Consider the following 11,008-nt stretch of genomic DNA (forward strand, 5'->3'; position numbering starts at 1 on the left):
AAAAAAAAACATAAAAAATTAAATAAATGAAACAAAATGAAAAACAGGGCTATAAAGCTGGGCATGGTACCCACCCCTTTAATCCCAGCACTCGGGAGACAGGCAGGTGGATCTCTGTGAGTTCAAGGCCAGCCTGGTCTACACAGTGAGTTCCAGGACAGCCAGGGCTACAGGGAGACCCTGTCAAAAACAACAACAACAAAACCAGGGCTGTCCAAGAGGGCTTGACTCCATGCACAGAGCCATGTGGAGCTAGGTAAGGAAGCACCCAGGGAACTGGGCCCAGTACCTCTCCTGGGCCAGCTGGGGATGACGGGGTAGGGTGTGAGGGCCATGGAGCTGGGCCTCATCTGCGTCTGAGTTTCCAACTGGGCCAGTTAGGAGCTTCTCGCCACAGGATGGAAAGTTACCAGATATGCTGACTCAGAATTTGCCTGGTATCACATGGGAAAGGGGAACAGGGTAGCATCAGGGCTGCTCCCCACTGACTGGCTGCCTTGGCCATGGTGGCTTCCCATCGTATCACAGGGTAATTACAGTATCACCATGTCAGGAGCACCAACAGTCCATGCGGGGAGGGTCCCATACACGTCCTGGCCAGCTGACCTTGATTTACCACACCATGAAGTCAGTGACGGCTCATCACTAGGGTATGATTCCACAGCCTGGAGACAAGATGGAGTCAGGAGACAAGGCCCACATGGGCTCAGCTTGCAGGGGGCAGAGGGGTGAGTGGCTATCCAGTAAGTGCACGAGGCCCATGTATATGCAGTGGCTTGGCTGTGATGCCTAACCAGCTTAGTTATGCTGAGTCAGCCATGTTAGGGGGCCAGGATAGGCACCAAAGCCTGTTTCTGCTAGTGTGAGGGGTGCTATAACTCCAAAGACAGGAATAGCAACTCATTCCAAGTTTCACTATGAGCCCCAACCATAGTCATAAGGTATACCACTCTGCAGACCCCACTCCAAGGCAAGCACAGATGGTCTGCCTGGCTGGTAGAACTAAATACACCATGACTACTGGCTTGAGTGAGCTGGCCAACCACCCCTACCTCAGGACCTTGGCTCCATCTGTGGCTGAGCAGATGGTGAGGTGGCTGAACTGCACCTCCCTTGGAGAGGATCAGGGCCCGGTGCTGTAGGCTGAGATGGAATGGCAGATCATTCTGAGAGGCTACTAAGATTCTTAAAAAAGGGAAACTGAATCTTAGAGTGGAAGAGCCTCATGTTCATGGAGATCACCTGCACCTCATGCCAGGTCATTATCTGCCCTGGTGGGGCTGTCAGCAGAGGGTGGTGACTGACCCTGGCCTGAGGGCCTAGGGGCCTGCAGCTGGGCCTTAACAGTGACCATGTCTGCTTGTCTCACGGCTACCTCTCCCGTTTGGACTCAACTCTGTAAGAGGGATTAGGCCTCAAGGAGACAAACTGTGACCCATGGCCCCAGGATCCCCTGTGCTCCCTGCCTGGAAGAAATTCTCCTTTGGGAAGAAAAGGTGAATTGAAACGTTGTAGAGGCCCTGCCTATGACAGACTCCTCAACCCTATGCACAAGTCTCAGGGGAACTAGTGGGTGGGCGGTAGGCAGGGCTGGGCCCTGGGAGGAAGGAAGCATGATGGCAACCCTGTGTTTAGTGCTCACTATCACTGGATGAGCATCAGGCAAGGGCAGGTCTGGTAGCCACAGAAGCTGAGCTATCCAGTGAGCTACAGCTCCCACAGTGTGGGGACTGACGCCGAGCAATGACAGCAGGGGTGGACTGTACACCAGCCTGTTCTGTTGCTATCCCTGATTAACTGAGTCCACCTATGGCTGAAGCCTGATCAAAGGCAGCTCTGACATGTTAGAAAGTGCTGGGGGCTGGAGGGATGGCTCAGCAGTTAAGAGCACTGGCTGCTCTTGCAGAGGACCGGGATTTGGTTCCCAGCACCCAGCTGGTGGCTAACAACCACCCATAACTCCAGGGGTCCAATGCCCTCTTCTGACTTTGCAGGTATTGCCCGACATGGGTATATACATGCAGACAATACACTCATACACATAAAATAAAGATAATAAAAATTTAAAAAAGAAAGTGGTGCAGCTGGAACTGGTGCTCACTCATGAGATCCATCACTGAGAACACGGTATGTGTAGTCTGTGGACTGAGTGCGCTCACTGAAGCCCAGGCATGTACTCTGTACAGTAGCTCTGACTGCCCCTACCCAGGGCTGGTTTGGGGCTCAAGTTATGCAAAGAGAGGCCCTTCCTTGGAACATATGGCTTCCCACAGGGCTCTGAAGCCAGGCCTGCTGGGAGGTAGGGCACTGGTGAGACCCTTCCCTTTCCAAGGCCCAGATCCTGGGAAGAGATGGCAGAGCCACCCAAGCCTGCCCTGTGGACGGTGAAGCCATGCCCAGACCCTCACGGCTTCACAGGTTTAAAGGACTCTCACAGACATGGTGGAGCTCTCAGCAGATGCACAGCTTCCTCTGGGGCTTTCTCCTGTCTGCGGCATAGGATCCACCAGGGTCCCAACAGAAACCCCCATGTAGCACTGTCTCCTCCCATGGAGACAAGAGCCTGTTGATCAGTCTGACCTCCCACCTGTCCTGGCAGAGGGGCTCACACCTAAGGTCTCCGACCTGGTCAGTGAAGGTTAGTTAAGCCAGGGTGCACGAAGTTGGGAATGCTGAAGGACAGGTATGCAGGACCTCCCCACCGAGGGCGGCTGGAGCTTTGGGAGAACAAACTAAATAGAAGTACAGAAAGCTGGGTTGGCTGAAAGGCTCAAGACAAGAGGACTGTCATGAGTGTGAGGCCAACCTGAGCTACATTGTGAGTTCCAGACCAGCCTGGGCTAGAGAGTAAGACTACCTAAAAAAAAGCAAACAAGAGCAAGAAGAAAAAGACGAGGAAGAGAACACGTAGGTTTGCTGAGTTCTGGCAGCGGGGACAAGAAGAGCCATAGCACTAGACCTGCCCTGTCCTGCCGCCGGCCACCTGCCTCGCACGTATTCCAGGGGAGGAGACACACAGGACTCTTCACTCTGGAAAGACATGGCCTGGGAGGGGACACTGTGAACACTGTCACTGGGCAGCACACAAGGTGGGCTGGGGATATCTATTTGCTTTACCCAGGGTACAGGCCCAGGAGCAGTTGATGAGAGATATCAGTGAGAAATAGAAACAGAAGGCTCTGAGCTGACATAACAGCACTTCAGTAACCAAGAGGGCACAAGCACCTCCAGAAAGGGAAGTGATTAACCTTAGATCAGGGACTGGAGGGGATACCCCAGAACAGGAGGCCCATCTCACCCATGCTCCTAGGAAGCTGAGTTCTGAGTCAAGCCACACAGCTAGGGCACAACCATGGGGGCATAGAGGGACGGGACCTAGGGGTAGGGTGAGGAGGGAGAGGAACCTGGTCTGTGGGGAGGGGCCAGTTGTCACTGGGGCTGAGGTGGGGTTAGGAAGAGGGTTCTACGGACCTGACAGCCTGAGGACAATTGAGCAGCAGGAGCTGTGCCCAGTCTGGGGGCTTCAGCAGTCCTAAGTCAGGGATGTCCCGTGGAAAGGCTGTGGGAGTTGTCAAGCACCAAATTCATGCAGGCAGCAGTACCTGTGGGCATGGTCGCTATGACCCCTTGGTCCCTCTCCCTGCAGGACAGCCCCATAGACCAGGACCAGAGTGAGGAGCATGTGCTCCTTGATAAGTGCCCTTGAGGCAGGAGTCAGCTGTGCAGTGTCAGCTTTCTGGCTGGTTCTGCAGCCATGAGGACGGCCAGGTGATTACGTCTGGCTGGTTATTCATTCCAGCCTCTCGGGAAGCAGTCTGCTGAGCGAGCATCTGTACTGCAGCCCCAACAAAGTGAGGCTGGGCAGGCAGCATCTTTCTGTAGGGCCAGGCTAGTCAGAAGTTACCAGCCATCCAGGCTTAGCCCAGGGAATGCTTTCTCCACCTACTTGATCCCCTTGAGTAGGCACATGTCTAGGTTGCAGCCTAGACACCCTCATCCTGCCTTATAGGAACTATTAACAAGGGGCCCTTTGGGTGGGAGAGGTACATTTTTTAGGCTAGGTTTGGATCAATGTGTTTCTGAGTGGAACAGAAGCAGCCCTCACCTGAGTGGCAGCCCTGTGTCTGGTCTGGTCCCTGCCACACAGATCTCCAGGCATAGGACATAAAGCTGCCTTCTCATCAGTCTGCTGGAAAACAGCAGGTAGCTGTCTTGACCTGAGCCCTACGCTGTTTGTTACCCATGTGTCTCCCTAGGCCTCTCTCAGTCAGCAACACTGTGCCACCTTGTCTGCAGTCAGGCCCAGGCTTGTGACACAGAGCAAAGTCAGTACTAGGAACTAGAAAAAAACACTTTCGCCGGGCATGGTGGCACACGCCTTTAGTCCCAGCATTCGGGAGGCAGAAGCAGGCGGATCTCTGTGAGTTCGAGGTCAGCCTGGTCTACATAGTAAGTTCAGGTCAGCTGGGACTACAGGGAGACCCTGTCTCAAAAAGCCAAAAAAACAAACAAAAAAAACCCCACACTTTCAGCCTGACCAGTTGTGTTGTCTTGGAGCATGGCCCACCTTAACTATCTACAGAGGGTGGTCAGGTGGTGGTCTTAGCCTTGACAAGTGTACCTCTGTAGAGTAGAAACAACTAGGGCAGCAGAGAGAAGTCCTAACTCTGACTATAAGTCCAGCTAAGGACCAACTCAGTCAGCTCTGGCCCTGCCTCAGGGCTGAGCCTGGCAGAACATGGCAGCCTGACAAGACATGGGCAGGCAGCACTTGACGGGCAGCCTGGCAGAGGGTCACCTATCCTGAGTGACATGTACTGTACCCTTCCCAGAGCACACTTAGCGGCCCAGCTCCCAGTAGGCAGTGATACCCAAATCTCTATCTCTGGACAACATTCTCCATGGAAAACAGCACTAGGGAAGTGGATGGATTAAATGGCTTCTAAGCAACCACCCACCCAAAACGAAGATCCTAGATTGGTAAGAACATTAAAATTTCTAAGTAGCCAGTAGTGCAATTCATATCTAACACTACCCCACAGGGGCTGCACCACAGGCCATCACCTCAAGAGATTTAGAAAGTAATCAGAACTGACTCAGAAGTCAGAATGCACAGAGGAAGAACTTGGGGTCATCATCACAGATGAATCGACAGATGTAAAACGAGCCAGGAGACTTGTAGACATGGGATGAAAAGAACCTAACTAACATAGTTAGTTTCAGGCCATGGTTCTGTTACTGGTTCTGTTTCTTGGTGGAGTTAATGGAGACAGCACGGCAGAAGAGATGAGCTTGGGAGACAGCAGCAGAAAGCAACCAAGACAAAAGAAAAGCATCTCAAGGAGCCGAGGGCACGTGAATTCCCAGCCTGACAGAGCAGAGACAGGAGAGCTGAGGAAACTACCAAATGCTTGCTTTCCAAATCTGATGGAAAATCCTGAAGAGCTCAAACAGAACACAAGAAACAGACTGAGGTGATCAAGCTGCTTAAGCCCAGCACTCGGCACTGAATCGTGGCAGTGGTGAAGCGATGTGCACACAGGAAAAGCAGAGGCAGGGTGGAAGCAGTATCTTCCAACAGAGATATTTCCAGACACAAAGTTCAGTCAAGCAGGGTTCACACCAGCAGAACCACAGGGACAAGATGCTGTAAGAGCCCTTCAGAGGAAAACGTGGGGACAGAAAAGGAGGAGCCAATCCTGGCCAGGTCTACACGCCACAGGCACTGACCAGAGGCACTGTGAGCTAAGCCATGTCAAGTCCAACCAACCATATCTAACCCTGCCCAGCAGCAGGACAACCCTGCCCAGCAGTAGGACAACCACACCATGGATACTGTCCTTGGCTGTGGCACCAGCAGGGGAGGGTGCCCACTCTGAGGGGTCTGGGACAGGTCTAATGAAGGACTGGAGCTTTCTACCCAGGGCACAGCTCAAGACTCCACAGTCTATAAGCCTAAAGGGACCCAACCCCTATCCTCAGCCCCAACACGTCTCCACTTTCCCAAAGACTGACACCCACTTGAGTCTGTGACTGGCCACACCTGAAAAGTGACCAGGAGGGCCCTGGGCTCACCTGGCCCCAATGACAGGCTCTCGGGCATCCTTGGACGCTGCATAATCCATGCCATAGAAGTTCAGCCCCAGGAAGATCTTGCTCCGCCACTGCGACTTGGGGTCCAGGACCTGGACACACACTCGAATCCAGGACAGCGGAGCATTAGGGCCAGGCCTGCGGGTGTGATGGGGTAGGGGGCCAACTCTTAGTAGCAGGGAGGATGCCTTGTATCTGATCCTGGTTCAGTCCTCCAGGCCATCCACTTGGGCCCATTTTTCTTCTGTGCTATGGCTAATAAGCTCTCAAGAATTGGGAGGAAGCTGGATATGATGGCGCATACCCGTAATCCCAACCCAGGAGGCTGAGGCAAGAGCACTGCTACAAGTTTGAGGCCAGCTTGGGCTACATAGTTAGTTTCAGGCCATGGTTCTGTTACTGGTGATAAGGCTCCACCTGGGCAGGGACCTCCCACAGGACCACCTCTCTTGAGCATGGAGCAGGCACAACACTACCAGCTTCCATCAGGCAGCATCCAGGTGCAGAGGAGGTAACTGCCCATCTACGCTGAGCCATAGAGCCAATGGCAAGAGGGTTTCTGCTTGGGAGGCTAGGATGCAAGCTTACAGAGTCCTGTAGATTTATTTTAAGAGATGGGATCTCACTTTGTATCCACTGTGCCTCCAGCACCGTACCAACCCACACTTACTGCTGTGATGTAGAGTAGTCGTAGGTCATGAGGCTGAAGCCATCTAGCACAGGGGCCAGTTGCTCGAATTCCTTGTGTGTAAACATGCCCAGCTGGTCGATCCTATGAAAGACAAGCATACCTACCCTGGATTAGTTACTATGCACGGACTGTTGGCCCTCTCCAGTCAGAATCAGAGCAAGCTTCCTTTTGGGGCTCCCAGCCTGTACTGGTTCCTTCCCCCTCTAGGGAGACTTTGGGTCACTTTCCCTTGGGGATGGGTAAAGCCTACTACTTGGCTGCGATCACACTCTAGATACTAGGATAAAGGTTGTGGCCAGAGGTGTCCCTCTTCCTGTCCCTGGAGGGCTCTGAGAGAGAGAGAGGGACAGGAGCTGCAAGGTGTACCTGGGACCCAGCCCTGCTTCAGAGCCACTCCATAGTAGGCACATACAGGTCAGGCCAAGCTCATAGAGGTTCCTGTTCCCCAGACCTGGGCATCCATAAGCATAACATGCTTGGCCACAGTTTAATGGTTGCTTCTGCTCCTGCTCCCAATCCAATGGGACCCAGACACTGAATCTAGAAAAGGCAGGGCCTAACAGGTCTAGGATCCATGGAACACTGGTGGGTTTCTGGTGAACATCCTACCTGGGAGCAGGCAAGCCTTTTCCATTTGGGGGTTCTTGGAGCTGAGAGGCTGTTTCAGGGCCCAACAGCTCCTTAGAGCACCCCTAAGCACAGCCATGCCCTATATCTTCTGATCCTCTCTCACTCAGAGTAGAGACAATCTCTTTTCAACAGAGCATTGGGCTTCTCAGTGCAAGTCAAGGTTCAGCTAGCCAATGTCTCAGACCCAGCAAGTCCCAGTAAGAGTCTCAAGACCTCAGCTGCAGTTAGCCTTGAACACTGGTGTGGGCTCAGGGTGAAGCTTGTACAATGGGCCCTGCTGTAGCCCTAGAAGGGAGAAAATGTCTTGAATAAGGTCTTCTTGGAACCTTCCAGGCCTCAGTACCAGTGAACCCAGAAATGGCCTCAGCTCCAAGGGCTCTCACACGGCAAAGGCTCATTTGCTCCTAGGTGAGATGCTCACTCAAAAACCTGCTAGTATTCACTGGCCCCTCCCCTTGCCAGACCCTGCTATTTCCAGATCTGATGGCTCATAAGGTGGCTCCAAGCTGAATAGCTGCACCAGACAAAGCCCCACACAGGAGCTGCAGCCTCATGGAATGCTGGGGAAGGATACTTATTCCTAAAGACTTACAGCAACATCACCCAAACCCCCAGGCACTCACCATGGAGACAAACAGGCCTCTACCAATGGGAGGACAAATCTGTATGACATTTACATGTAGCACAGAGAAGGGGCATGGACTCTGTCCAGAAAAACCTCCCCCCGCTGCTAAATCACCCTGGTCAAGCTGTAAGTACCCTCTGGCTCCAGGCTGAAAGCCCACAGGGGACTCCAGACAAAGACTAATAAGAGTAGCCAGGGCAAGCTCTGTTGTCCTTTAGACAAACAGCCTTACCCATTGGGCTCCTGAGACCCAGAGTGGTACCCCCAGCTAGCTGCACTTCCTGGGTCAGCTGACTTACTAGCCAGACCCCACCCAGCCACTCAGAGGTGCAGGCCAGGCCAGAGGGCACTCTACTTCACTAGGCTAGCTTGCAAAGATCTTTCTGCCCAGGCATAGTCAACTCCAGCATACAGTGTTGTTTGCTGTCATTCAGCCTGTGGGTTCACTGCCTCTAGAGCATGGCTAGGGCCTGGCCAGGGCCTGGCCTAGGAATGGATGGGGGATGAGGGGTGAGGGCAGGGGTATGGGGAGCCCCTGAAGAACAGGGTTGTGACAGTCAGAGGTTCTGCCACCAAAGGAGAGGCAAACCCAGCTGCAAGGCCCAAGCGGAGGGATTGTCCTCAAAAGCTTCTACTCCAATCCTGACCTCACAACAGTACCGAGGGCAGCTCCTATAGTCTCAGAAACTGCCCTGGGTTTCTGAACAATCCTTGCCAAGTCTCCACCCAGCCATGGCATCCCAGCCAAACTTAGAAACCAAGAGACCCAGGAGGAGGCACGTGGCTGAGGTAACTGAGCCCACAGCTCTGGAGACCCTTCTGGGAGTTGTGGCCCCTGAACTTCTCTCCTACCTTGGGCCTGCAAGGCTGCTTGTTTGGCTCAGGGAGGGTATGTCCTTGTTACTGCAGCCTCACCAGCCTTAGGCAAACCCAAGGACTGGAGGTCAAATGTTCTCAGCACTTCACGCAAAGAAGGTGAAGCTTAGGGAATGACACAGGCCCCAAGCTGGTGACAAGCCCTAGACTTGGGTTCTTCTCACTGGCAAGGGTGGGGTCACTGGGTTGCAGGCACAGACCTGGCCTAGGAACCATCAAGGCAGAGCCGGATACCTCCTCCCCCAACACCCTGAGGTCAGCTCAACAGACATAGTAAAGGAAGGGGAGGGAGTCCAAGGCCTTGGGGTGCCACAGATACCATGGGAGGGGCCCTCAAAACTCAGTCCCAGGCAGGAATGAAGAGCATTCCTGTACAGCACCAAGTAAAAGACAGGACAAAAGAACAGAGCCCCACTGCGCTACTCCACACATTAACAAAGGCTCCTGGGCTCGCCCCTGGTCAGAGCCACAAAGAGCTCTCCACAGCTCCACCTCGAGGTATTGAAGTTCACTGCCACCTGGACCAGGATCCTTGGAATGGGTCTGAAATCAATCTGGTGAGCCTAGCAACAGTCTGAACTGATAGACTAAGGGCCCAGGGTCGTTTGGAGAGAAAAGTCAAACAGCAGGTGGATATCCAGGTCATGAGAGGGGCCTTGGCACCCTTGAGTTTGAGATGGGGAACCATACTGAGCTGATGGGTCTCAGCTGAGCTGCCTGAACATGGTCTGTGGTGACAGGTCAGTAGGTGGCACAGGGCAGGTTGCCAGCAACCAGTGTCTGTACCAGCTGCCTACATGCACTGCAGACTCTGCATGAACCCAAGTTACCTCTTTTATATGCATCTATCAACCTGTCAATGCCACCCTGGAGGCACACCCAATGACATCCAGCTATAACTTCAGAGAGCTAAAGACTGCAGAGGTGACCAGAGATGTGTGCTTCCTTTCAGTGTAGAGGGTCAGGGAGCTTAGCATCCAGGGGCTAACAGCCCAGGAGCCAGATATATTGGGTTGCCCTTTGAAGCCAGTGGATACCAGGCAGAGTCCCAGGGTTCCCACCCAAAGCTTCTATTCCTCAAACCCTTCCCTCGTACTATCTACACTAGTTCCTGCTTTCTCCACCCCATATCCACCCTCAGGGATTCAGAGCCTTTGACTGCCCAGTGTTGTTATTTCCAAGCTAAGCAGCAGGGTTTGGGTTTTTTCGGTCTTTTTGAGACAGGGTCTCCCTGTAGCCCCAGATGGCCTAGAACTCTATGTAGACCAGGCTGGCCTTGAACTCACAGAGATCTGCCTGCCTCTGCCTCCCTAGTGCTGGGATTAAAGACGTGTGCCACCATGCCCAGCACAGTAGTGATTTTTATAAGATGTGCCAGGCAGGGTAGATGTGGAAGTCCAATTGCCCTGTTCCAGCTGTAATACCCAGGTCACTCCACCTTGTCCCAAAGGTCTCAGAAGAGACCCAAGGGTCTCAAGGGTCTCTTTACCCTTCTCACAGGGCTGGGAAGGGTAAAAAGCCAAAGCCTGGGACAAAGGCCTAAGTCTAGTCAGTGGCCCTAGTTGGCAGTAGCCATTTCTGCCCAATTCTGCCCAGCCACAGTCTAACATGTAGGCCAGCAGGTGTAGACAATTCAAGCACTAAACTAGACACCTGGGAACCCCAGACCTAAGAAAGAGAAGAATGAATCTAAATATATGAATTCTTGGGGCTGGAGAGATGGCTCAGCAGTTAAGAGCATTGGCTGTTCTTGCAGAGGACTTGAATTCAGTTCTCAGTACCCACATGGCAGCTAACAACTGTCCTTAACTCCAGTCCCAGGGGATCCGACAGCCTCTTCTGACCTCCGCAGGCATTGCACGACACAGGTGCACTTACCTACATGCAGGCAATACAGGACTACTCAAAATAAAAAAAATAAAAAACAAACAAAAATTCATACATATAAAGTAAAAAAATAAGCCCTGCATGGTGGTTCAGACCCTTAGCCCCAGCACTTGAGAGGCAGAGGCAGGCAGATTGCTGTGAGTTCCAGCCAGGGATATATAATGAAACCCTGTCTCAAAAAAAAAAAAAAAAAAAAAAAAAAAAAA

General features: G+C 52.8%; 1 protein-coding gene across 4 annotated transcripts in view; it reads right to left on the minus strand.

The window, feature by feature from the left end:
• Nucleotides 1-11,008, minus strand: part of Chid1 (chitinase domain containing 1) — a 35,902-nt gene that overhangs the window by 6,800 nt on the left and 18,094 nt on the right. For 3 of the 4 annotated variants that reach the window (XM_029556795.1, XM_017803560.2, XM_008854431.2), the window contains 2 exons: nt 6,764-6,865; nt 6,076-6,231 (listed from right to left, as the gene is read on the minus strand). In XM_029556795.1, coding sequence (XP_029412655.1) covers nt 6,076-6,231; nt 6,764-6,865 — 258 coding nt within the window. The remainder of the gene's footprint in view (nt 1-6,075; nt 6,232-6,763; nt 6,866-11,008) is intronic. The other variant, XM_008854433.2, reaches the window with a different exon arrangement.

Source organism: Nannospalax galili, unplaced genomic scaffold (genome assembly GCF_000622305.1).
Source record: "Nannospalax galili isolate Female #2095 unplaced genomic scaffold, S.galili_v1.0 scaffold507, whole genome shotgun sequence".
In the NCBI taxonomy this organism is placed as follows: Eukaryota; Metazoa; Chordata; class Mammalia; order Rodentia; family Spalacidae; genus Nannospalax; species Nannospalax galili.